This window comes from Sorex araneus, chromosome 2 (assembly GCF_027595985.1).
Source record: "Sorex araneus isolate mSorAra2 chromosome 2, mSorAra2.pri, whole genome shotgun sequence".
Lineage (NCBI taxonomy): Eukaryota > Metazoa > Chordata > Mammalia > Eulipotyphla > Soricidae > Sorex > Sorex araneus.
The window spans coordinates 45,903,702-45,931,290 of record NC_073303.1 but is presented as its reverse complement, the minus strand read 5'-3'; the positions used below and the strand labels follow the sequence as shown (position 1 = coordinate 45,931,290).

Below are 27,589 nucleotides of genomic sequence, written 5' to 3'. Positions count from 1 at the left end.
TCAGTATCCCTCTCACCACCCCCACCCCATCCCCACCACCCACCCTGCCTCTGTGGCAGGGCATTCCCCTTTGTTCTCTCCCCTTTTGGGTGTTGTAGTTTGCAATAGAGGTATTGAGTGGCCATCGTGTTCGGTCTATAGTCTACTTTCAGCTCGCATCTACCAACCCGAATGGGTCCTCCCGACATCCTCTACTTGGTGTTCCCTTCTCTATCTGAGCTGCCCTTTCCCCTAGCATGTGAGGCCAGAGGAAATAGCAGCTTTCCTCACTGACACTCATTCCTCTATTTGGACACCTGCCATGCATGTTTTAAATGTACCTTGAACTTGTTCTTGGGCTTGTAATGTTTCAAGAAATTTGGATGAGAATCAATACAAAATCTACTCCTTACAAAATCACACACAAAAGGGACCTTTACAGGATATGGGTGTAATCTCACCTGTAATCTCACCAACGGCCAACATCCAGAGACTATAAGACCAAGCTCCCGGAAGCTTTGTGGCCGTGCAACATCTAATAGCCTTGTTCTCCCTCTTGGAGAACCTGACAAGCTACCAAGAGTCTATTGCCCGCATGGGGGAGCCTAGAAAGCTCCCCATGGCATATTCATATTCCAAATACAGTAAAAGATATATACATACCTCTTGGAGATCCCGGCAAGCTACAAGAGTATCCTGCCCGCATGGCAGAGCCTGGCAAGCTACCCGTTGTGTATTCGTTATGCCCAAAACAGTAACGATAGATCTCATTCCCCTGACCCTGAAAGAGCCTCCGATCATTAGGAAAGACAGTAAGGAGAGGCTGCTAAAATCTCAGGGCTGAGTGTAATAGAGATGTTACTGGTGCCTGCTCGAGTAAATCGATGAACAATGGGATGACAGTGATACAGTGATACAAGATATGGGATTCATTTGAAAGATTTGTTGTTGTCATTCTAAGATACTTCAAAAGTGAAAGGCAGGACACTGCACAGGCCAAAGACACAGCATGAACTCGGAGTAGCCTCATTGCGTGAGGACTGGCTGCCTTTCATGAACCACATGGTAAGGTGATGTCTGCACTGGACAGTCAGAGAACCACTGTCTGCCCCAAGGCTTGTCCAGAAAGGCTCAGTGATGTAACCACATGGGCTGAGGTTATGTGTGATTTACTAACGGTATTTACACACTCTTTCTGCCACATTAACTTCCTTTCTCAGCATTGGCAATGATCCTAAAAATGTCCAGGCCTTACTAATGATCAGTTGCAACCTAGTGAAGACACATATATATAACATGAATTAATTATTTGTTAAGTGAAAGAGACAGTGGGAAACTGCAGCCAAAAATGTCAAAAGTGCTAATCAGATATGTCATGCAGTTAGGTAAAAGTTATCACATTTAAGAAAAAATATTGTACTAATGATTTTTACAATTTGGAACTTATTGATTTTTTTCACTTTAAAAATATATTTTGCACCAAATTTAATGCTTCTTTCCTTTTAAGGAAAAAAGAGGGTTCCAAACTTGTATATGCTCTGTATCTCCCAAATCTGGGCTCTTTCCTTTTTAGGAGGAAATACAGAATATTTTAGAAAATACACATTGTTTTCACTCTTGAACAGATTCATTTTTCAGTCACCCCAGAGCTATGCAGTTTCTCAAAGTGGCAACCTCACCTAGAGGGTCGGCGGGCTGAGGGGATGCACCCCCGAGTCAGCGCATACACTCCGCCACAGGCCCTGCTGTCCCACAGTGGCAGAGCTGTAACCCTGGCCAGGATGGCTGGTCACTTCCTGTCTGACGGGCCCCACACAGAGACAGGCTGTACCCTCACCCAGAATGGATGGCGCTTCCCGTTTGGCTGACCCCGCACGGAGACGGAGCTGTACCCTCCTCCAGGTTGGCTGGCACTTTCTATATGACAGACCTCACACGGAGACAGAAGTCTGAGCCCCACTGCTATCTACACCAGAGACAAGGCAAACAACTCATATTTCAGTGCTCAGGGTCCTGGAGGGTGAAGCCCAAGACCAAGCTACTGGCAGGTCTAGGTCTGGTGAGGACCCAGAGATAATCACTCTCTGTCTCCTCAAAGGGCCAGCAACACCCTGTCCACTGGGAAACTACTGCCGTCACAGTTCCCCTTCTCACCTCAAGCAAACCTGTTCCTCTCAGAGCCACCTCCGATTATCATTACACTGGGGGGTCAGAGCTAGGGTCTAAATATACGAATTGAAGGAATATTCATTCCACAGCTAACCAACCATTGGGATGACTAACCAACTCTAGAAATGCTCTAGGAAAAAAAGCTTTTTTTTTTTTTTTTCAGGTGGAGGGCAGCAGGGATATAGCTCAATGACAAAGCACTTAACTTGCATGTCTGAGGCATCGGTTCAATTTTTAGCACAACCAAACCAGCAATCCCCAGTACGGACAAAAAGTAGAAATGCTCCCAAGGGCCTAAAGAGTGGCCATGGACTACTCTGTCATCTCCAAGGTAAGCCTCCTCTTCAGTTTCGCTCTTTACGGCCACAGTACCTGGTTCATGAGAGTTGCCTGTAGAAAGCTCCTGCCTGTTGGGGGACTTGCTGAGCACCCAGCTTGGCACAGGGAGAGAAGTGTGGGACCGAGGTCAGCTACTGTGATTCCCTGGATGTGGAATTTTCTGCTTCTTTTTCAGGAAAGACACGCCAGAGCCCCGGCCTCCAAGTCTTCATCTCCCTCTTGGTAACAACCATGATCAAGTTCCCCTATGATTAAGTCCTCATCCACAGGTCAATGATTTGGAACTACTGACATCAGGGCCCATCTGCTCTGGTGTTCTCCTCCACAGTGATTTCACAGCAGTCGATGAAAAGAATGGAATCTGAGTCAGATAGCACACCCAGAGATAACTCCTTTGCCAGAATGTTTTCTGGGATGCACCTCTTGCTTTTAAACTACGTCCGTGAGGATTTCTCTAGGCATCATGCTTAGAGATATGCTGCCTTTCTACAATGTTTTGTCTATTTATTATAGCAAAGGTCTTTCTGGGTGGTGACTGTCCTGACAATGTTTTAGCAGTTCACTCTTGATATTTTTAAGCACAAGACCAGTAAATACTGGTTCCCAGGCTGGCACTCCCAGGCTGATGATCTATATGAAAGGTGAAGTCTGTATTTTTGTGATCAATTTTGTGATCGTGTCAGTATTTTGTGATTGAAAATGCATTTCTGGAATTTTTTTTGCCCGTATCAGTCCATCAAACTACTAGAATCATGATTTGTCTGTGACTTGGAATGAAAAATAAAATGTCAGTAGTATGTGAAATAATATCATATATCTATATATATATCACTTCATAAAAGATAAATGTAAACTTGTGAATGCCCCAAACAAAGACTCATTCTTGCTACTTAACTCTACACAGAGTAACTCAAACACAGAGATTGCAGACTTAGTGACAGAAGAATGGATAGACTCTGCCACAAATGCTCATTGCAGAGATCTGGTCCTTCTTTCCCCAACACCTGGACACAAATATAGCCTTGTGACCCATAATCAAGGCATGTGTTTTTGGAACAATATACAGTGGCCAAATTCTAGGTGTATAGTAGGTTAGATCACCTAGGTTAATATCATTATACTTGAGATTAGAAGATAACGAAACTGCCTAACAACACATTTCTCAGAGGGCACCACTGGCATCTAGCAATATTGGTGTTATATCAGGAAACGAGACCAATCCCTGGGCTGGGGGAGGGGGCAGCGCCTTCACGCTTTGCTGATCTAGGCAGGAGGCATCCCCGCTGCACCCTCAGAGGCTGACCCCTTGGCCTGCACAGGACAGGCTTCCCTGGAGTTGTCCAGAGTACTAAGAGATTTGAGAAGATTAGCCAATCACCACACTTCATTGCTGCTGGGTTATCACTGGCAGTAAAGGCCGAATCAAGAGAAAAAAAGTCACATCACGTGAAGACATTCACCACCTGTCACAACAGGAAGCATCACCCACACTAGAGGATGAGGTTCCTGGGAATTACTTAATAGACAACCCCTTTTTTAGGAAAAAAAATTTTTACTCAGTATTCCTCCCCCACCCCCCGTCACCCATCCCCATTCCAGGAAATTTCCCTTCTTTAATGAGCTCAACAGAAAGTGCTCCAGGTGAGGGCTGATGGTGAGACGGGAGGAAAGTTCCTCAAGTGGGTGGCTATTTGGAATACACTTGTGTTTCCAGGAAAAGTTTCCTCTCAGCTGGGGGTGACTCAGCACGCCTAACCACAAGGGACTGTGCTTGTCGGTAAGTGTCCCAAGTGGGAAAAGAAGTTGTCTTGAGGCTCGTTTCACCAGCAGCTCACCTGATAGAGGGGGACAATCCAGGTCATCCATACCACTGTCCACCCAGCCATGACACCCAGAGGAATTAGCCTGCGACCCACTGTCCATCCCCAGGAGTGGCATCCAGAAACTTCCCTGTCACCTCACTGGCACTGAGTTTGAATGAAAACAGAAGTCAGGATTGGGACATGCGTGTGAAGGAACTGGAGTCCTGATCTCAGGTCGCGAAGAGACTATCACCCTGACACTTGCATGCAGAGTAGAATTTGCAGCTATTTTCCTTCAACATGAGGTCCCTTTGGTGTCCACCCTGGGCTCATATTGGGGACACAAGCACAGCATCATCAATTCTAGTCTGGACACCTACATCTTCCCAGCAGGCCGATGCACGCTGAGTCAGATGACCACATGTGACCTGCGCTGTGAGGTCAGGTGGAACCCAGTGAAGGGACAGCTGGGTTTCCCCTGTCTGTAGAGGATGAGGGGGAGGGAGTAATGGGAAATGACACTCTACTTACAGGAATTTTCCATCTGTCTTTGATCCTATCAGGACAATTTGCTCAGATTCATCCCGGGAGATTTTTCCGTGGAACCAGGGCATTTTCTCATGGGCTGTGGTAGCAATGAGCTTCTCCAGCTGCGGCTTCTGGCTGATGATGGCCTGCTCCAGTGCTTGGCCCTGCCGGGGATGGGGGGGGGGAGCAGAGATATGAAGGAGTACCGCAAAGGAGATGTGGAAATCAGTTTGACCTGCACAGGCTCCAGTGTGGTAAAACAGGATCACATTCAAATTTACTTATTCGTTCACTTACTGAGCAGGGGAAACGAAAGAGACTGCCTGATGTTAACGCACTGTCACACACATGGATAGCAAAACAGACTGAAAACTACAAAGATCAGCATCACTTATCACCAGGGAGATGCAAATCAAAATAAGAACGAGATATCACTCCCACGAGTGAGACTGCACTCATAACCAAGAACAAGAGCAATCAGTGTTGGCGCGGATGTGGGGGGAAAGGGACCCCGTCACTGCAAGTGAGAATGCAAAATAGTCTAACTTTTATTGGAATACAAATACTTCTCGTCACTGTCACTGTCACTGTCATCCCGTTGCTTATCGATTTGCTCAAGCGGGCACCAGTAACGTCTCCATTGTGAGGCTGTTGTTACTGTTTTTGGCATATCGAATATGCCACAAGTAGCTTGCCAGGCTCTGCCGTGCTGGTGAGACACTCTCAGTAGCTTGCCGGGCTCTCCAAGAGGGGCGGAGGAATTGAACTGGGCCAGCCGCGTGCAAGGCAAACGCCCTACCCGCTGCGCTATGGCTATGGCTCCATAAAACTAGAAATTAACTTCCGTATGATGCAGTAATTCTACTTCTTGGCATCTCCCCCAGGGGCGCCAAAATTATATTCAGAAAAGACACTTGCTCTTTTGTGTTCATTGCAGTGCTATTCACAACTGCCCAAAATTTGCCCATGAACATGTGACCAGATAAAGAAACTATGGTTAATATACACAGTGCCACACTGCTTGGCTGGGAGAAAAGATGAGCTCATGCAATTTACTGCTACGTGAATGGATCTGGAGAGTATCAGGTTGGGTGAAGTTTGTCAGAAGGAGAGGAACAGACACAGAACAATCTCTCAGATGTGGGATATAAAGAAACATGGTAGGGGAACAACAGATGCACAAAGTAAAGAGAAGCTGGAAGCTTGTTTCCAATGGAAAACTACCATGAGGGTGTAGCACTGCACTGCACTGTCGTCCCATTGTTCATCGATTTGCTCGAGCGGGCACCAGTAACGTGTCCACTGTGAGACTTGTTGTTGAGGGTGTAGAGGGGATAAAAGAGGGAGCAACAGGGAAATGGTGGAGGAAAGCAGACACTCTGGGGGTGTGGTACAAGAAGTTTGTGTAGGAAATCCTACCAGTAACAGTTTCATAAACCACTTAAAATAAACAGTTGTATGGGACTTTAGAGAGCATCTGGCATCCTGGAATGCCCACGGGAGAGCTGCTGATACCCACCTGCAAGTTCCACGTCTGCTTCACGTATTCCCGGATGAGGTTCTCCTTCAGGTCCTCGAAGGGGCCAGTCTTGGGCTGCACACCCGAGGGCCGGTTGAAGGGCTTCTGCAGAAGGCACACGAGCCCGTCCGACTCCTGGGAGTGGTAGTGGCAGAGCTCGGCCGGGCTGCTGTGGGTCCTGCCGCCCGAGATGGCGTAGGTGCCATTGAGCTCGCGCTCGATGGTGTAGTGGTGAGCAGTCCTGGCATACGCCACCGACAGCGCGTAGCCGCCCAGGTAGCTGCGGCTCTGGCGCAGCAGGTAGAGCCCGTCGCTCATGCCGCCCTGGACCAGGTAGTCCTCTGCCTCCTCCCGGGTGATGTTGCCGAAGAAGAAGGGCAGGTGGCTGGCGCTGTCTGCCATGCTGGCACCTTCCCCGCAGGGGACACTAGGGAGAAACAGAGATGCAGTCAGGCCGCCTGGTCCCCAAAGTTGCCTAATTCTGCCGCTGCCTCTGGGACGTGGCTCAGCCCATCGCTAGATTCCCAAACCTGCCCTCCAAGATTGAAGCTGAAAATGAGCACTGGACTGATGGGCAGTGGGAGCAGGTGGGAGGAAACCAGTTGGCCAAGCCAAGCACTCTCTGGAGATGAGGACAATGGAATAAAACTGTTACATGACCAAGAGAGACACAGCTATCATCTAACTTACCCACGTGGCCTAACCTAATCCTGCCAAACCTAACCTAACAGCACTACACCTAAGCTAGCTCTCCCAGAACCTAACCTACCTAGCCTACTCTAGCACCACAGTAACCCAATACCACTGTAACTAGCCTAACTAACCTAACACCACTATGGCCTAAGACCACCACAGTCTAATCTAACATGGCTATAACCTAACCTAATACTACTATAACTTAACCTAACCTACCAAAACTAACATTTAGCGTAATTAACATAACCTAATCCCCACTACAGATAGAACCTGACTGAACCCAATCTACCACTGCTATGACCAAACTTAACCTAACGCCTCCATAGCCTGACCTAACACGGCTGTAGCCTAACCTAAGACTGCTATAACCTGACCTAACCCCACTAACCTAAACTAACTTGCCTAACTTAACCTAACACCTCTATAACTTAACCTAATGCCACTATATCCAAGATTAACCTATCCTAACCTAACCTGCCTGACCTAACCCTGCTATAACCTACAATCTAACCTAAGTTAATTTACCTAATCGAACCTACCTCCGCTAATCTACATAACTTACCAAACCTCACTTATCTAACCGACTTAACCTAGCCTAGCCTTTGCTGCTAGAACCTTCAAGCGTGAGCAGACACACCTCGCTGCGTCAGGCAACTCCACACTGCAGTCCAACCCAATGGAGACCAGACATGCACAGGCACGAACTCCTCACTCTGGCCTCTGCCTGGCAGACAGGCTCGGCAGGCTGGAGACCGACGTCTCCCCACCAGTTCCAGGGGGCTGGTGTCCAACTCCCCTCGCCTGTTCCCCACGTGGGCCTCCAGCAGCAGCCTCATGGCTGGAATCAGAGGAGCAGGGTCTACCTTTGATAGGAACCCTGGTCACAACAAGGACGCTTCACACAGACACGGGCTTCAGGAGAGGAGAGAGACGGGGCCCGGCTTGAGAGGGAGCTTCTGTCCTCAGCCACATTGTACATGAGGTTATGGAAGTATCCGGAGAGATGTTTGTTCAATCAAATGGCTCATCCCCAATGGGAAATTACCCAGATGCCTCCATCCACACATATAGGGGGAAGCCTCTCTCGTTTCACACACTGTGCTTTACCCACAGCTATACACACACTCACACACTCTCACACACATACTCACACACACACACTCACACACACACTCCCACACTCCCACACTCACACACTCACACACACTCCCACACTCACACACACACTCACACACTCTCACACACATACTCACACACACACTCACACTCCCACACTCCCACACTCACACACACACACTCCCACACTCACACACACACTCACACACACACTCACACACTCACAGACACTCCCACACTCACACACACTCCCACACTCCCACACACTCCCACACACTCACACACACACTCACACACTCACAGACACTCCCACACTCACACACACACTCACACACACACTCACACACACATACTCACACACATACTCACACACACTCACACACACACTCACACACACACACCATGGCATGAGACAACCTCTTTCCAAACTGGATTCTCCCATAGGCTCTGTAACGTGCAAACACTGGCCCGACTGAGGCCCTCCAGGCGTCTCTGGGCAACGTGCCAAGCAAACGCTCTCGCATGAGCTCCTAGAAGCCGGCCTTGATGTTTCTTTGCCTGTTTCCCAAAATTCCTTTCAGCAAGTTTGTTTTGTGTGTTTTAGTGACATCCACATTTGTTCCCAGTTCTAAGGATGCCGTTCACGGAAAGACCTCTGGGAGCAGGTGGCCCACCTGTCTCAGGGAAACGGGGTCTCTCTTTGCCCTTGTTTTCTGGGGGCTGCATCTTGCCCCCCCCCCCCCGTGCTCTGCTCTGCTCCTGCTGCCCCCGCCTCCCCCGCGCTGCCCAGCCTCCGCTTCCTGCTCGAGAGTCCCACCTGTGTCTCGATTATGTCTCCTTCCAGCCAGCACTTCCCCTTCCCCGCTGATCACCAGGGCCTCTGCAGTACCCTTGGGCGGTCCGGCTGCTGCCACAGCCGGGGAGCCTGAGTCCCGGAGTCTGGGCCACTGTAAGGGCTCCACTCCCAGGCTTCCTGTGCGCCCACTCCCTTCTTTACTCCCGTCGGTGTCACCCACTCCCTTCTTTACTCCCGTCGGTGTCACCCACTCCCTTCTTTACTCCCGTCGGTGTGCACCCACTCCCTTCTCCACTCCCGCCAGACTTACACGCATGCTCCCCACGGAGCGGCCAGAGCTGGCTGCTTCTCCCACTCTGTGCCCACTTGTTTCTCTTCCACGTGCCCAGGCCCTTCCAGCCTCTTTCCTTTAGGTCCTGGACACAGGATAGGTTGAACCCCATCTAGGGTGCCATGGTTTCCTCCATCAGTTCCCAGTTCACGTTCCCTGCCTGGGACACCCTCTATCCCACAGGCCTACCTAAGAGATGGGGAATGAGCACTGCAGCCCAATGGCCGCTGCCCTCCTTCATCTACCATGTGCCACCAGCCTCGACAAGACATGAGGCCTCAGGAACAGACCTGGAGAGACAATACAGTGGCACTTGCTTTGCAAGATTCAATCCTTGGTGGCACCCCAAGGTCCATCAGGAGTGATCCCTGAGCACAAAGCCAAGAGTAAGCCTTAAGCACTGCTGCGTGTGGCCCAAATACCAAAAACAAGCAAACAAATAAATGAAGACTCTAAGAACAATAGAGCAAATATTACCAAAATTTTTTTCCTGTATCTGATCCTAGAAACTGCTGTTTGGAACAAGATCAGGTAGCTGTACAGGGTTGGTTATGATGCACGGAAACCTAGGCTTGACCTCCCAACTGCTGGGTATAGCCCTAGAGACCCCCAAGCACCCCTGGTGTGGTTCTAGTGCCCCTGGCACTGTATCCTCAAGCCCTTGCAAACCATCATCAGACCCAGCTGGTAAAGAATTGTCAGGCGTACCTTCTGAGTCCCCAGAGCACTGTTTGGGAGTCGCTCCCCCCAAGCCGCAAAGATTCATCTATTAACCACTAGCTCATGAGAATTTACATTGGTGCTGGTGTGAATCCTGCACCAAAGCAAAGGATCTTGAGACAACTTGGGCTGCAGCAGGGGTCCCCACGTCCCTGGGCACACAGTGGGCTGCCCTCTAACATCCTCAGAGCATGTTTCTGGGTTCTGTCCACCGTGGAGGCACCTTTCAGGCTTCCTGAGGAAGAGAGGGTGGCTGTGTGTGAGAGGAAATAGAGTGGCTGGATAGAGTACAGCTCCAAGCTGGGCCCGGTGCTGCTTGAGACTCAGGTCTGGCAGTGGCCCAGGACTATGTCCCTGGCCCTGTTGTGTGTGAGCATGATGAGAACTAGATTCACTGCTGCATGCTTGGACGGGTACCCAGACCCCAGTCTAACATGCACGTGGGTACATAAGCACCAGGGGCTCTGCCTGCAGGCACGCCTCAGACCCCAGCACAGCAGCCAAGAACCCAGTTCAACTCAGCTAGCTTCAACCTGGAGATGGGCTAAGATCCCAAAGGACAAGACTACTCTCCTGGACACACATACAAATGCATGCACACACACGTGCACACACATCTCTGCTATATGGACCGCAGCAGGTTCTGGTCGTTATCTGTACTTCTGACCAGTAAGCCAGAGAGCACCAAGTCCCAGGTTCCCCCACCCTGTGTGTCATTCGTTTGCTGGAGCAGCTCAGAGAACCCAGACTAGCCTTTTCCTTGCTGGACTGCAGCTTCAGAAGATAGACTCAGGTACCGCCAGGTAGAAGAGATCTAAGTTGGCTCAGCATCCTCTGTGGGGACCCTCACCCCTGTCCCCACAGCCTCCCAGAGGAACCCCATTCTTCTGGGGTTTTGTAGAAGCTGATAGACTAGGCCACTGGCTGTTGATCCAACCTCAGCCTCCATCCTCCCTGAGCTCCTCCCTCCTACCCTTAGATTCTTTCAACAGTCGCACATTTGCTGTAACTGAAAGTTCTCTCTCATCCCACAGGAAACCCACGCGGCCAGGAAAGAGCATGTTTTTTTCCAGGTGGTCTTTCCTATTCTCTCCCCTCAAAAGGTGGTAAACTTTGTGCAGAACAGTGTGAGCAGTGGGAGGTGGGGAAGGGGCGTTGAGGAGGGCCGGCAGCTCTGTCCAGGGACCTCCACCAGCCTCCTCTGAAGCCTCGGTTTCCTCTAGAGCTTCAGGGCTGGCGGATGGGGCAGCACGGAAGGCGCGTGCCTCGCATGTGGCCAACCCAAGCTCTACCTCCGCCCACCCTGCAGAAGCCCCGGCAGCTGCGTCCACTCCCCACCGCTGCAGCTCCACAGCTTCGCTCAGGGCCAAGCCAAAGAACCTAAAGTCTCTGGATGCCCTGTCCCCCTGCCCCCTGCCCCGCACCACGTGGGGTTCACTCTGGCTGGGCCCACAAGTCCACACCACCATGCCACGTGACTCTCCTTCCTGCCCCAATATCTCTTGGTCATTCAGGGTCCTGACCACTGCACAGTTTGGGCTTGGTTTCCGCCTCACCTGCGGTCTCCTTGTCACCTCCCAAGGCCTGCTGACTGAGGTCCTCTGAGGGGCACAGGCCCTTATTGTCCTCTCTCACACGAGAGAGTTTATTCCCTTCAGTGTGCACAGGTGCTGCACGCCTATGGTGTACACCCCGGGGTCTGGGGCAGAGGCCCATACCCCCATCTGAGGGCCCCCACACCCCCAGAGATCTGTGCATGGAGACACCCTGGCCACCTTGTAGGTGAAAGGATGCTCATGGCCTGGCTGCCAAAGGCTCCCAGTACTCAGGCGCTGGTGCAAGTGGTCGGCACACAGCAGCGGAGAGAACACAAGTGCTCTCCTCCTTCCCTCCCGCGAGTTGGCAGCCCTGCTGGAGCATGTGCCATGTGTGCAGTTGAGGGAGCTGCTCCGGACGGCAGGTGCACCAGCTTGCCTGCCCCCTGCAGTCCCAACTCCCTGCTCTGCACAGCATAGAATGTCAGCGCCACAGCACTGTCCCTGCAGAGGGTGACGGCATCTGTCCCAGCTCCATCAATTCAGAATGTTAGTGCTACAGTGCTGTGCCGGCGGAGGGTGACGGCTGAGCAGAAGCCACCCTGGGGGATGACCGCGGACAGCTTCAGCGAGTCCTCGGAAACGCGCACCTCACCACTGAGACTTGATAACAGAAACTAGGCATGGGCCATGGTGGGGTGGGAAAGAGCAGTCCACACTGCAAGAGACAATGTATGTGTATGTGTGTGTACACGTGTGGCATGACCGCATGTACATGTGTGCATGTGTGCACATGCAGGTGAAAGTGTGCATGCATGCACATTCATGTACACGCGTGCTCTGTGTATTTGTGTGTATGTGTGCACACATGAATCCATATGCACATGCGTGTCTGTGAACCTTGTGCATATGTGCTTACACAGGCACATGTGAGCACAAGTGTTTATGTGTGTGCAAACATGTGTGAATGTGTGTCGGCATATTGTGAGTAGAGACTTGGACCAGGCCAGATACTTGCTTTTTCAAAATCCTGTCAATGAGGATAGAGGATGCATTGATACACTCAGAAGGTTACTGCAGTGGAAGAACTTAGACGCAGAATTGCTCACTGTGGCTCTCACCAGTAGTTCTTGTTTCTGGAGCTTCAGCAGAAACAACTTCAGAAGATTGCAATGAGTCCCTTCCACCCAACAAGCTCCCTGGTGCCTTCTAATCTTTCCCTTAAACCTTCCTCTAGGTTTTCACACTTCCTGACTTAATACATTCTCCCCCTTAGGACCAGACTTTCCCATCCGATTTCTCTAGTCCTGAGACAACGGCTAGATAATCTTTGCCGAACACAATCCATTTAACATGGGTGAAGCTCTAGCTAATCAGACATCAATTTCATAAAATAAGTAGTTAAAAACAGTACATCAGTCAAAATCAGGGGCTGGCTTAACAGTACAACATGTAAGGTGTTTACATGCATTGCCTTGCATGTGGCTGGCCTGAGTGTTACCCCAGCACTTCATGTGATCCCCGAGCTCTACCAGGAGTAATTCCTGAGCAGAGTCAGGAGGAAGGCCTGAGCACTGCCAGACGGAGCCCCAATACCAAACAACCCCTACACCAATGGTTCAGAGAATGCCTGAGCTAGTTTCGTTTCCAGGCAGAGTCTGAGAGGAAGCTGAAGCTGAATCTGTGGGGACTCGGGGAAGAATATCTCACATCCTTCAGAAACAGCAGCAGAGTGAACATGAACTGATGGAGGGGCTGGACTTCACACGCTCATCTGGAACCGCCCTGCCTTTCCCTCCTTCAGCGCTGTAACCTAACGATTTCTCGTGTTTCCCCCCAAAGCTCCATCTGATTAGCATGGTCACTATCTGATCTCGCGCTGCTGAGGACACAGGCTGCTGAGAACAGCTCCACTTCACATAGAGTCTCTCTACAGATGAAAAACATCTGTGTTGAGGGCAGCTTTTTAAAATTATATATAATAGCATTTATTTACCCTTTAAATTTACTATTGTAATTCTCACAAAACTTCAAGAAGTGGGTACCATTTCTATGATGAAGGAACTCAGAGAGGGAAAGGAATTTAACAGGCATCATACAGCCAGTAGGTATGACTTAGCTCCAGAACTTCAGCTCCTATAAGGGTCTGTGCTTTCCTCCAACCTGCTGAACTCAGAGCAGACGCTAAGTCATCAATTCCATGAGTAGCCTGATGACTCTGCACAGTGCCCAGCGCCCTGCCCCCTGGCCTCCCTCCCTGTGAGACCCTCTCAGTGATGAGTACGGACTACATCAGAGCCGGCGGGCTGTCCAGATGGCACACGAGGCTCCTGATGTCTGGCTATGGAATTGGGGAAGCTAGATGTCAGGTCGTGAGTAACCCAGGCAGCTCTGTGGGGGCTGAAGCATCCAGCCTGCAGCCAGCAGGAGCTTGTCAGAGCAAGAGGAGCCACTTCAAAGAGGCCGCCAGTTCTCAGAGCCTTGGAGTGATGCAGTGCACCTGATCATGGCCTTGAGAAACCGAGGTTGTCAGCTGCCTCCAAGGCCCGACATACGGAAACCATGAATGCTAAGAAAAAGGAGCTGGATCAGTAGTAAAGTAATAGCACAGTGTGTGTGGGTGGGGGGGTTGGGGGGGACATGCCTTGCAGACAGCCAACCCGGTGTAGTCCAAGGCACCACATATGGTTCCCTGAGCCTTGCCAGGAGTAATTGCTGAGCACAGAGTCAGGAGGAAGCCTGAGCATAGTCAGTGTGGCTCCAAATGAACAGAAATGATTATTGCTGTTTAAAACCATATAACTTAGAAGCTGCAGTGTAGTACAGCAGGTAGGGCATATACCTTGCACACAGTCTAGGTTCAATCCTTGGCCTCCCGTCTACTCCCCAAACACTGCCAGGAGTGATTTTTTGAGTGTAGAACCAAGAGTAAACCCAGAGCATCATTGGGCATGGCTCCAAACAAACAAAAAATCATAAAACCATACAGTTTGGGGTGAGTTCTTATGAAAGAGCAGGTAAATAGTATGCAGGGCACAGGGGGCAGAAGGTACAGAGTAAAGCTAAATGAACTGTAGACAAATGGGCCCCAAACCAAGGAAAGGTGTGACAAAGATGCAGGGTACTTTGAGGCAGAATGAGATCTTCTTATCTGAGGGGAGACAGGGGGCTGTTTAGTCAGAAAGGGGGTGTGGTCATGCATGTGTCGTAGCAGTCACCTACGAGCTGTGGTCAGTCCTCTGCCCGCTCACTCTGCGCGTGGGCAGTGGGTGAGACCCCCTAACCCAGTCAGGGCCATCACATCCTCGCTGGGGATCTAAGGCAGATTCCAGGGCTGAGACTCGGGAACTGTCAGTAGCAACACCAAAGACTCCCAACTTCCTACTGGGTTTCTCTTTCTTTGTCTTCTCTCTCCATTGTGCACTATTCTCTTGCGTTCTACTTTCTCTTTTCATCTTACGCATGGAACAAAGTGCATTTGAGACTTCCAGCAATGCTCTATAGCTCACCACTGAACACTGCTAAACCATCCTCCAAATACAAAACCTTATGTGAGCTTTCAGTGGTGACAGTTTTATCAACAAATCAACAGTGATCCTTGTGTCATCTGCATGTTCCTGTTTAAACACACAGTTTTATTTACATCATGGACCTTCCAACATTGAACTCCCAGTCAGCCACACCTTAATTCACATAGAAACTCATTGAACACGATATTTTCTCCATAAATTATGCCACAGCCCTGTGATACTCAGACTATGGACAACACTTAGGTCAGCATGTTGGTGAATAATGTCACTCCTGTTAATAAAAATAGTTATAAGCTCACTGGTTTTGTTTTAACATCGATGAAAAATCAGAATCCTGAGCAATGCTGTATGAGATGCTGCTGCTCAAAGTCACACATGCTTCTGTCATCTTACTTAAAGTCACAGTTTCCAAGAACCTGTCAAGGACATTTAAGGAGAAGCTCTTATCTTCTTATCTTCGGTTTGGAGGGCATTTTAAAACTGAAACCACAGACAGTATTCCCCATACTCTCTCTCTACTTTTGGGCATTATGGCTTGCAACACAGACACTGAGAGGTCATCATGTTTAGTCCATTATCTACTTTCTCCCATCCCAACTGGTTCCTCCAGCCATCATTTTCTTAGTGATCCCTTCTCTATTCCATCTGCCTTCTTCCCCCAAACATGAAAGCTTGTAACTATCTCACAGTGATTCAATCAAATTTAAAAAATTAAAAAACAAAACAAAACTGAAATCGTCACCCCCAAAGCACGAAACTACAAAAGTAAACACAGCGTTCATAGGACACAAAAAAGGGCTTGGTAGCTTGAGATAAGACAAGAAAGCAAAGTTTGGACACACTTTCACTGGGAGTGTGTGTCCACGCTGAGTGAGTGACTCGAAGGTTTCACCCCTCTGCACATGTCCACAAAGGACAATGATGCGTTAGCAACAACTTGAGGACTACAAGCACATTTTAGGGAGAAGATGAATTTGTGAAAATATGCAATCATGGAACCAGAGAGATATAGAGGGAGAAGGCACTTGCCATGCACATGGCCTACTGCAATTCACACCCCAGTACCACATAAAGTCCCCTGCCAAGAGCTCTGCCAAGAGTGATCCCTGAGCACAGAGTCAGAAGTAAGCCCTGAGTTCCTCTGTATATCAAACCTACCAAAAAAAATACGGAATCAATGAATAATCATGATTTTCCCAGAGGTCATTTTTCTCCACTCTCCCCAGGGTCCTGGGAAGCCCCAACATCACTGGTGTGAGGCTGAGGTCTGAAGGGTAACACTGGGTGTGCATTTCATCTTTTTAAAGGAGACTGTACCTTTATGTATATATTTTTTCGTAATGCCTCTTGTCCTGGTTTCAGAGACCCCAGGTCTACAAGCTTCTGCTTTCACAAGCAGAAGTATCTCAGTCAGTACCGAGATACTTGCAAGCCGCGCTGAGCAGGTGCTGGGCTTCCCGCCGCCCGGCCCCCTTCTGTGAGTCTGCTGCAGCCCCACAGCAAGGCTGCCGACAGCACGGCCTGGGCAGAGCCTCGCCGGGGCGTCTGCAGGGCTAGTGATGGGTGCCCTGGGCAAACAACATCTGTGCCCTTTTTACCGCTGCCTCCCCATCGAGGGGAATAAAAATAGGACCATGCAAAAAGAGATCTCAGTGTATCATCTCCGCCATGCAAAGCAGCCTTGATAAATTTGCCTGAGAATTTCCTTGGCCCCTTAAAGCTGAAAAATTAGTGTCACTTCTGGAGCAAAACAAGCAAACAAGAAATAAAAACTTGACTTGGGGGTTGACTAATTTTCATCAGCTGGAAGAGCTCAGGCTAGAAAAAATATGGATGGAATTTGGGACACATGTCTAATCAAAAATCAAACAAGCAAATCAAGTTATTTTATTAAAACTAGAAAAGTAAATTAGGGCTATAAGTGATATATTACTAAAATTTTGAAATGGGAGTGGGTTGGTAATGTTCCAATACTTTAAAACATCATTTAAATCTTCAAAATAAAATTATTTGGCCATGCTTTTAGAACTTAAAGGCAGGTCACAGTGGTGTATCACAGTCAATATCTAGATATTTTCAGGTTCAAAAGATGTAATCAAGAGTTTCTTTTCTCCCAGAAGTAGAGAGAGAGAATATGGGGAATACTGTCTGCCATGGAGGCAGGGGGAAGATGGGAAATGGGGGGTATACCGGGGATATTGGTGGTGGGGAATGTGCACTGGTGGAGGGATGGGTGTTTGATCACTGTGAGATTGCAACCCAAACACGAAAGCTTGTAACTATCTCACAGTGATTCAATAAAATTTTTTTAAGTTTATTTTCTGTTCACTTGCTTCTTCTCCTTCATGGTAATTAGCACAAATCACAGAATTAGATCTTGATTTCAACATGTCAACTCTCAATATATTTGGTTACAAACAAGCAACCAGTCCATCATAAATGAATTTAACTTTTAAAATAGAAAATGTAGAGTACTTGCCTTGCATATGGTCAACCTAGGTTCAGTCGTCAGCAACCCAGACAGTCCTCTAAGCCCCTCCAGGAGTGACCTCTGAGCACAGAGTCAGAAGTAAGCCCGGAGCATAACTGGGTATGGCCCGAGTCAAAAATTCAATAAAAATAGAAAGTGGTTTTCCCTTCAGCATAGCACTGTCTGTTATGTTATGTTATAGCATAACTGTTGTCCTGTTGCTCATCGATTTGCTCGAGCAGACACCAGTAACATCTCCATTGTGAGACTTGCTGTTACTGTTTTTGGCATATCGAATACACCATGGGTAGCTTGCCAGGCTCTGCCTTGGGGGCGGGACACTCTCAGTAGCTTGCGGGGCTCTCTGAGAGGGACGGAGGAATCAAACCCGGGTCGGCTGCGTGCAAGGCAAACGCCCTCCCCGCTGTGCTATTGCTCCAGCATGTTTGTTGCAATTCCGCCAGGCAGTCTTCATTTATTGCGTGGCCTAGGGTCCAGAGAGTGAGTCTTCCTGCCTACAGACCACAGCAGGGGGCTGTTGGAATCCCAGGGGGCAACTACTCAAACTCTTTTTCTTGATCAGCATGACAGGCTAAAGCAAGAACACACTCAGCTTTGTGAACTGATCTCTGTGTGTGTGTGTGTGTGTGTGTGTGTGTGTGTGTGTGTGTGCGAGCATGCGCGTGTGTGTTCCTTTGTCTCTTTCTCCCCCTAAGTCATGTACTTCCCAAGTGTAGCTCCTCAGGACCACACCCCAAACTCACTCCTAGAAATACCCCACAGGAAGTCAGGAAGTGGAGGCCGTGCGCAGAATCCCACCCCAGAGCAGGCCCTGCCCTATGCAGGCAGGAAGTCTGGCCCTGAAGCAGCTCCCTCAGAGACTTTCTGGCACTCTGCAGAAAAAGCCTGACATGATCGCCCCCTGATCACTCTCCGAGTAAACGGCAAGTTGGAGGGTCCAGGTCCTCTCCCTGGGCTCAGGAGCCAGGCTAGGACAGGCCCACACCCAGGACACCACCCACTCTGCACCTCTCCAGCCCGGCTACAGCCCTCTCTGCTCACCAAGGCAGGAGGATGCCCAAAGAACTGGTTATTAAGAAGAGGATCAGGTTGCATGGACAACCATAATTAATGACCCATAGTACATCATCAATAATTGCTTCCAAGGGTGACACTTGGTAATAGCATTGTTGTATTCTACTGAACAGAGGAAGAAAGGGCCAAATCTTGGGGTGAGCAAGTCTGGGTGCCAGGATGTCACACTGATGAATTCCAGCCATTGGCTGTAATTCCTGAGAACCCGGGAGCCACTCCACCCCCATCCGGGAACAGGCTAGAAGGGTGCAGAGAGGGAACTCGCACCACACTGAGAATGCCCCACAGTTTCCTGCTTCTGGCCATCACTTTCCCATCTCTCCCTCATCCCAACCACCTGCAGTTCCCAAGTCAACTGCAGAAACAGATCTAAGTAGAATAAAGACATATCACAGAGATGAGGTACACAGAAGAAGTGTTGGAACTATGACAGAAACCCAATCATGAACAACTTTGTAACTGTGTATCTCGTGATGATTTGGTTTTTAAAAATGTGGAATAAATGAAGGACTCAAGAAAAAGAGGTAGGTAAAAAGTTTTACTGACCAAACACATGCACATACTGAGCACACATCTACCAAAAATGTGCATATATAATACATATATAAAATATATTAGTGGCGTATATAAATCACCACTGGTTTTTCTAAAGAATAACTACTGATGACATGACTGTAAAATATAGAAACTTAGCACCATGTAATTACACTTCAGAAACCTAGGACCAAAAAAAAATAAACAGAGCACAATCTTAGAGTAAGAAGCATGGTGTTAGCACACAGTGACCACAGACAAAGAGAAAGAAAATGAACTAGGGGAGCATAGGTATCGCCCCGCTCGCCGGGGGAAAGCCAGGGACTCAGAGGGGTGAAGACACACAAGCAGACACAATTCAAGAAAACCCAGAACACAGAGCCCGGCCGGAAGCAGAGCACTCCCGGGGCAGCTCTGAAGAGATTTGATTCCTACATGCCGGGCCTACCTTCCTCTCCTGGAGTCAGACACTGGTCTGTAGCCCGCGCAGCCTGGACAGCTCGGAGTGTGCGGAAGAGCAGGAATAGGGGGCGGCAGACAAGCCCGAGGGGGGGCACTTCCACTGCCCCGCCAAGGTGTCTTCGATTAGGGAAGTGGGCCTTCTCCCCAGTTTCAGCATGCAAAACGGCCCAGAAAGCAGAAGTACACGTCCCTGAGCAAGGGGCCGTTTCATTGCACATTCAAATGAAGCAACACCTCACCCGGAGGACACAGACCGGGCCAGAAGAGAGGAGGCGTCTCAGGAGTGGTGCAGTGGGGAATGCAGTGACCCTGGCCAGCCTGGGCCGCTCCCAGGACTTCTTCCTGGAGGAAGCCTCGTCTTGAAATGCTAGGCAGCACATATTGGAATTTTCTTGGATAAGATTTTATCATTCAAATAAATACAACAGGGGCTGGAGCCATAGCACAGAGGGTAGAGCGTTTGCCTTGCCTGCAGCCGACCCGGGTTCGATTCCCAGTATCCCATATGGTCCCTTGAGCACTGCCAGGAGTGATTCCTGAGTGCAGAGCCAGGAGTACCACCTGTGCATCGCCAGGTGTGGCCCAAAAAGCAAATAAATAAATAAATGAAATACAACAGTCTCAAGAATTATAAGTAACAACTTCCACCAGAACTGGACTGAACTGGAAGGCAGTTCTAGGAAAGTCACAGCAGGATGTTCAGGAAGTAGTGAGATGACCCATGGGCGTGGAGTAATGTGAGGGGTGTGCAGGGTGAGCAAACTGAGTCTCCACTGCAGGAAGGCTGTCAGACTGGGTCCAGACAGACAAGCCAGGAGTCCAGATCCCAGGGCAGACAGCACCAGGGGCTAGCAGCAGAGAAATTACAGAAAGCCACTGGCAAGCTCCTTCCATCGAGACAGGAGGCATTTCCTAAGCACCTCCCCAATACTCTCAGACTGTGCAGGAAGAAGATTCCAGGTTCTGAGTCCAGCTGAGCCTGCCTTCATGTCACAGCAAAGAAATGGTGTAGAGGGTGAAGACAGGAGAGAGAAACCCTCTGCATACACCTGAGCTGCATCGATGAAGGTGACGGGGTTCTCCTGTAGCCTTAAAGATACGCAAAGATGATTTTCAAGGATGCACAAGAGCAGATGCATTTCCTAAACTGCAGGGTCTCTCTGGGACAAGCAGTGGCATTTTCCAAACAAAACCTTGAACCCACAGAGAGTTACGTTGAGTTCATTCATGCCAGCCAAGATGACTGTGGCTGACACTGACAGAGATGACAAGGACAGCAACAAGATGTGGCCATTCCATGAACACTGGCTCAAGGGGTCTTGGCTGTGTTGTACGACTACACTAAAGGGAGTAGCCACGATGTTCCCCAGTGCACAGACCTGCCCTTTGGGCTCCATTAGCTGACAAAAGCTGTTACTTGCTCCATAGGCAGCAAGTAACAGCATCAGGTTGAAAGTCAGCCTCTGCCGCGACCTGCAGCCTTTAGAAATCCACACCCCCTTGGAAAATGGGTAAAGTCGCTCCTAGTCAGCATTGTCAAACACAGCTGGGCTCCCTCTCCACCAAGCCTTACACCAGTGGTCCACCACCGGCACCCTCCACATCACCACTGAGAACCTGGAATAGAAAAACTTGGGGGGGCACCTTGACTCAAGCCAGAGGCTCTGGGGTTGGGTCCAACACTGTGACATTAGCCAGCTCCTAGGTGCTGCCACCCATAGGCACTGTCCAGGCACCCACTCCAGAGAAAACTTCCAGTTCTCTAGAAGTACAAGTTGGCAACGATGCAACTTCTGGCAGATATCTCTCTGGACTTAGTTACTAAAATACTAAATTACAGAAACCCAAAACTGAGAGGCCGCTAAGTGTGGTCACTCGACCTCATACCTCTTCATCCTCAGCAATGGAAAACAAATTATCTAATGCTTCCTTTTCAGCAGGTCTGACTTTAGGGGAGAGACTCTCCAAACAATAATAGTGAGTTTTGTTGAAATATTGTATGCAATCAAAGTGAAAGTAAAGTGAAATTTATTAGTTACACAGGCGGGGGGGGGCTTAGGGTGGGGGGGCTAGGGGCGTGGGGGGGTTAAGGGTGTGAGGGGGTGGGGTGGAGCTATACTGGGATTCTTGGTGGTGGAATATGAGCACTGGTGAAGGGATGGGTATTCAAGCATTGTATAACTGAAATTTAAACCTGAAAACTTTGTAACTTTCCACATGGTGACTCAATAAAAAATTAAAAAAAAAAAAAAGAAAACTTCCGGTTCTCTAGATTGCTTCTCTCCACGGTGCTGGGAGTCCGCCGTCACCAACTCCGCACATCTGACCTTCCAACCTTCCAGACACTTTGCAAACAAAATCCAGCCCCGCTCATCTCTGTTAGAGGGCCACACTTTCTGCCTCCTGTTTGATGTCCCCCCTAGCGACTCCCACTGGCTTCTCTCTGCACTACATCTGCAGAGGCTCCCGGACCAGCAGGCCCTCTGCAAGGTGCCCTGTGGCCTTGTCTTGTGACGTGCCTGGTCCCAACAAGGTTGGAGTTTGAGTCTATCTGTAGCTCTCTTTCCCTTTTTCACAGGAGCTTTCCATTTTGGAATATATTTATAGAAAAAAATTGTAAAGATAGCTGAGAATTTCCTGTTTTTTTTTTCTTATTCAGTTTCCTTCTTATTAACACGTTTCATGACTTGGCACATTTCTCACACTTCAGGAACTAATCATGGCATGTTATTAATGAAAGCCCATAATTTTTGGATTTAATTGTTTTGTTTTGACAAAAATGTGTCTTTTTTTCTACCCCAGGACCCCCTCTTCTCCCTCCACAAGATCCACATCATGCCTCCTTTGGCATAATGTTGTTATGCCTGCTTTGGTATATATCCTGTTGGCTGCTATGCGTTCTAAGGTTTCTTGCAGTTTTGATGAGCTTGGCAGTTTTCAGGAGTCTTTGGCAGGACTACTTCAACATGTTCATCCATGGGGGTCTGTGTGATGCTCTTTCTTAGTTCTTATGGCCTTTTCGGGGTCTTACCAACATCAGGAACATGAACGTGAACCATTCTCTCAAAAAACAGAAATGGGCTAGAGAGATAGTGTGGTGTGGAGGTCACCTGCCTTGCACATGGCTGATCTGGGGTCAATGCCCGGCACCCCAGTGGTACTCCGGGACCAGTCAAGAATGTCCTCTGTGTTCAGAGCCAGAATAAGTCCTGAGCACTGCTGGGAATAGCACAAAACTCAAAACACAAATCAAAAAGAAAATAGAAACAGAGAATTACATTCTCCATTCATTCTCTATCATATTCTCTAATCACATTTTAACTTGTATTTTAATGTATGTACAGAAAATATGGAGATAATGATAACATAGTTTCTTTGTTTAACCCATCTTATTTTTTGTATTTAGGGCTGCACCCAGAGTTGCTCAGGAGCTACTCGTGATGTGCTCAGGGGACCATGTAGTGGCTGGGATTGAACGCGGGGCTCCAACGTTTAGAACACATGTTCCAGCTCTTTGTGCCTTTCTCTCCAGTCTAATGCTGATCTCTGACTCTTGGCTGAGGCAGCACTGGCTGAGGTTTCCCCACTAGAAAGTTCCTCCCCAGCCCCAGCCCTTTGATTTTGTCCTCTTTGGAAGGAAGGAACTCTGCACAGCCAACACTTCAGGATAGGGGCGTCCTATTCTACCTCCCAGGTGTGGGGTATCTTTATGAATTGTCTGGAATCCTGCAGGGTAGAGTTTTCTATTCTCCCTCTAGTCTCCCCCGTTGATTTGTTCAATAATTTATTTAAGTGTGAATTCATAGTTTGTATTTTATGCCCTGGATTACAACCCAATACTACTTGTGTTGGGCAAATTATTTAGATAGATCACTAGAAGTGGTTCCTTTAGACATTTCCACCCTTGGGTTTTGCTTTTGTTTCTTAGCACTTCCTTACTTCTGGGGCTTTTGACTACCAAGGTGTTTGGGGGTCAAGAAGCACATTTCCTGCTACAGTCCTAGATTCTATAATTTCTCTACTCCTCTCATACAGGATGGCATTAGAAACTGAGATTTGGGTGTTAAGTGAGCCCATTACTACTAGAGTATCATGGTTTCAAAGACCAAAAATAATAGAACAAGGAATACACACACATCCATTCATGATCCATGTATATACAAATCTAAAAGTATTTGTAAATCTATTCACCATCTCTCCATATGGACTGTATCTATAATCTTTAGAGTCTCTCTACATAAAGGATCCCTCTGTTTCTATTTTCTGGAAGAGAAAATTGGTGAATTTCATCTGATATCTTCCTTAATATGTGGAATGATTCATCAATAAAGCCACTGAGCATGCTTTTATTTCCAGGGGCTTATTGATTATTGATCAAAACAGAAAAGATATAAGACTTCCAAATTACTTTTATCTCCTTGAGTTTCAGTTGTTCATGGCTTTCAATCATGAATGAACCCTGCGTAAAAAAATCTGCAAGTAGATCTATCCATGCCTTTTTTCTAATGGCCCTTTGATGCCATGTGGGCAGTGATGACCTCTCTTATTCCTGATGTTGGTCACTGGAGTCCTCTCTCTCTTCTCTCTAATACTGACTCATAGTTGATTGATGTTTCAAAAACACAGCTATGGATTTTGTTGATTTTCCTGGTCCGTTTTCATCTCCAGCAATATCTGCTCTCATTGTTATTTCCTTTCCTCTGCTTGCTTTGGGCTTAATCTTCTCTTCTTTCTGTAACATTCTAAGGTGCACAGGTGACTGACTTTACATCTCATCTACCTAAATTATGCAGTGAATGCTACACATTTCTTCTAAGCACTGCTCTTTGCTTCTCGTGTGTTTTTAGTAAACTGCATGTTCATTTTTATTCAGTTCTAATTTTTTTCTAAAATCTTTTCAATGTTTGTCTTTGACCACAGGCTAAGTTCATTTTTATTCAGTTCTAATTTTTTTCTAAAATCTTTTCAATGTTTGTCTTTGACCACAGGCTAATTAGAGATTCATTGCCCATATTAAAAATATTTTAATTTTGCATCTTTCTGCTACTCATTTCTTAATTCTCCTGTGTTCTGAGAGCATAATTTATCAGATTTATCAGATTGCATTAAGTTTGTTTGTGTTTTCTAAGAATCTGCTCCATCTGGGTGAATGTTTTATGTAAGATTGAAAAGAATATGCATTTGTTTTATTGCTAGATAGAATATTTTATAAATGTTAAGATCACATTGATTGATAATGCTGTCCATCTCTTCTGATTTCTTAGTATCTAATTATTATCCATCAATTTCTGACAAGGTGGATAGAAATTTCCAATTATAATAGTGGATTTGTCTATTTATTAAAAATGTTTCACCCTTTCTTTCCCTTTGTTGTTACACAATGATCACAATCCTAGTTGTGGTGTTTACACACTTGATTGTTTTTCCCAAGGGCTCACACTAGGTCTCAATGTTCACATGTGCAATGGTTGTAGTGTGCCAGAGAACACATTCTTGGTCATGACACTGGTCACAAATGTGCTGCCCATATCACACTCAGATGTAGAGCAGTACTGAGGATGAAATCCAGCCACAATGGGCAGGGCACTGTAACACTGATCCATATTGCAAGAATCCCTGGATCCATTTGTTTCTTTATTCAGTTCCTCACTTCAATTAATTTCTCTTCTTTATGCCTACACTTTGATAAAATTTGACATCTACCTCAGTATAAATACATTAGTTCTACAAATCAGGGGTTTCATACTTTAACTATTCACTTTTTCTTTCATTTTTAAAATTTAGATCAAGTAAAATAGTTTCATTTAGAGAAAAAAGAGAATGAGAAGAAGGATGGGAGAAGGAAAAGAAAGGGAGGAAGGCGAGTGTGGACAAAGGAGGAAAAAAGAGGACAGAGAGGAGAGAAAGGGAAAGACAAGAGAGAAAAAGAGGAGAGGAGGGCAAGATGAGAGGGAGGAGAAGAAAGAAGAAAGGAGTGAGGAGAACAAAGAGAAGAAAAAAGAGAAAAAAAACTCATCGAAGGTCCAGCTGCAGACCAGTCTCTCAGCAAACAGCAGAGCCTCCACTTCCTTCTCCATGAAACAAGGAAACCCACCTCCAAGCACGGGGTGTGAATTCACAGCAGTGACCTGGAGTCTGTTGGGTGTCCTGGGACTGATCGGGGGCGTGGTCTCCTAAAAAACCCTCGCCATGTTCCTGCCGCCCTGACCTCTCAGCAAGGCGTGTGCAAACAAGCCTCTCCACCAAGGACTAGGCTCTGCGGCCCAGCCACAAGCAAAGCCAGAGGCTGCGCCCTAAGTTTCATGGCCCCCTCTTGGTTTTGGGGTCACACCCAGTGGTTCTAGTGATTATTTCTGGCTTTTTGTCAGGGATCACTCCTGGAAGGGCTCAAGGAACCATATGTGGTAGCGGAGATGGAGCCCAGTGAACCGCATGAGCAGCCAGTGCCATCACCTGCTTACCGCGGCTCACTTGGTCAGGCCTTTTTACCGAGGGAACCCGTGGGAGGGCAAAACTGACGCCATGACAGGCAGCAGAAATGAGAAAAATCAGCGAGGCCGCAGGTTCAGTTTCTGGAACTGAAACAGATTCGGTTTCCCAGCAATGAAACAATTCGTAACCAGCCCACCGGAACCCCCCTGGGAAAGCTCCTGGGCCCAGCAGCGGCTCCATCACCCAGCCACAGTGCCCCAGGAACTGTCTGACGTTTACCCTAACGAAATGAGCATGCTATGTGACTATAAGCTGGTCCTGAGAATTATTGTTTAACTGTTACCTGACCACTGTCACCTTAGACACCTGCCAAAACACCTTTGTTTGGTAACTAAATAAGATATTTCTTAAACAATAAGGCATGTACTATTTATGTAATCAAACCCTATGTAAACTGCTTGCTACTTGGAGTCGGGGTCGGTATCAAGAGACCACTGTGGGGGTGAGATAGTCGACCCCAGTTAACTGGAATAAAACTCCTTTTGCCTTTGCATTGTTCTGTGTGTGCCTCTGTCCATTTGAGAATCCGTAAAACCAGGTATAACACCAGTTGGGGTGAAATCATATGTAACTTAAAAACCCTTCAGGAAAAAAATATGGGGAAGCATTATGACGACTCAGTCAGAGCATTACATCCTCTGCATGTGTCAGTCTATTATAAAATATTCATTATAAAGATATAGGTTACTCCAGGCAATAGCATTTTTAGAAACACAAAGCTCTGAAAGCTTGTAACTATCTCATGGTGATTCAATAAAATTTAAAAAGATACAAAGCTCTCCTAATACGGGCTGGAGAGCCGTGTGTTCCGTCTGGGCCTGACTGCCTGAGGGATCCCCGACTCCCCACAGCAGCATCTGAGGCAGCCAGGCGGCGACGGGCAGTGTCACATCTTGTGTGAAACTGAGCTTAGTGGGGAGAACAGGAATGAGCACAGCACCCTGGGCCCAGATGTGCTTCCTACCACACAGTTACAGGCTGGGGGCTGGGGGAGGGACAATGTGCAAGAAGCTTTAAAAGCAAAGAATCTTACAAAAATTCTCCATTGTCATCTCAAGTGTTTCTGTTTGCAGAACAAACCAGCGGAAACCCTCTCTCTGCTAAAATGACATCTGACCCTCCGAGGCACAACTATCCGTCATGAGATTCGCACAGGTTCTGTCTTCCCAGTAAGGAAAACAGCCCCTGGCCCATGGCTGTCCAGACCTGTGTGGATTCCACAGCAGGAACCAGACCTTGTTGTGTGCATTGACTCCTGGCTGCAGGCACTATACCGCCTGATCAAATCCAAACTTTTGAGCTTATTTCTCTAAGGCCCTGGACTACCTGTCCCAAGCCCTCTGGCCATATCTCTGGTGTGGCTCTCTCTCCTGAAACCCAAGCTGGGTGCCAAAGGCTTCTGCCACCTGCCAGTTTCACATCTGTGTGTACTCATTTGAATGGGGGTAGCCCGAGCATTGGCAATTGTGAGCTTCA

The 27,589-nt window shown here is 48.0% G+C and overlaps 1 protein-coding gene across 1 annotated transcript in view; it reads right to left on the bottom strand.

Moving 5' to 3' along the window:
- The window catches only part of SYK (spleen associated tyrosine kinase), an 81,473-nt gene that overhangs the window by 36,812 nt on the left and 17,072 nt on the right, over window positions 1-27,589 (bottom strand). Inside the window, exons 2-3 of the mRNA XM_055127509.1 lie at window positions 6,337-6,763; window positions 4,821-4,981 (exon numbers count right to left, since the gene is read on the bottom strand). Of these exons, the coding sequence (XP_054983484.1) occupies window positions 4,821-4,981; window positions 6,337-6,738 (563 nt within the window). The 5' untranslated portion in view covers window positions 6,739-6,763. The remainder of the gene's footprint in view (window positions 1-4,820; window positions 4,982-6,336; window positions 6,764-27,589) is intronic.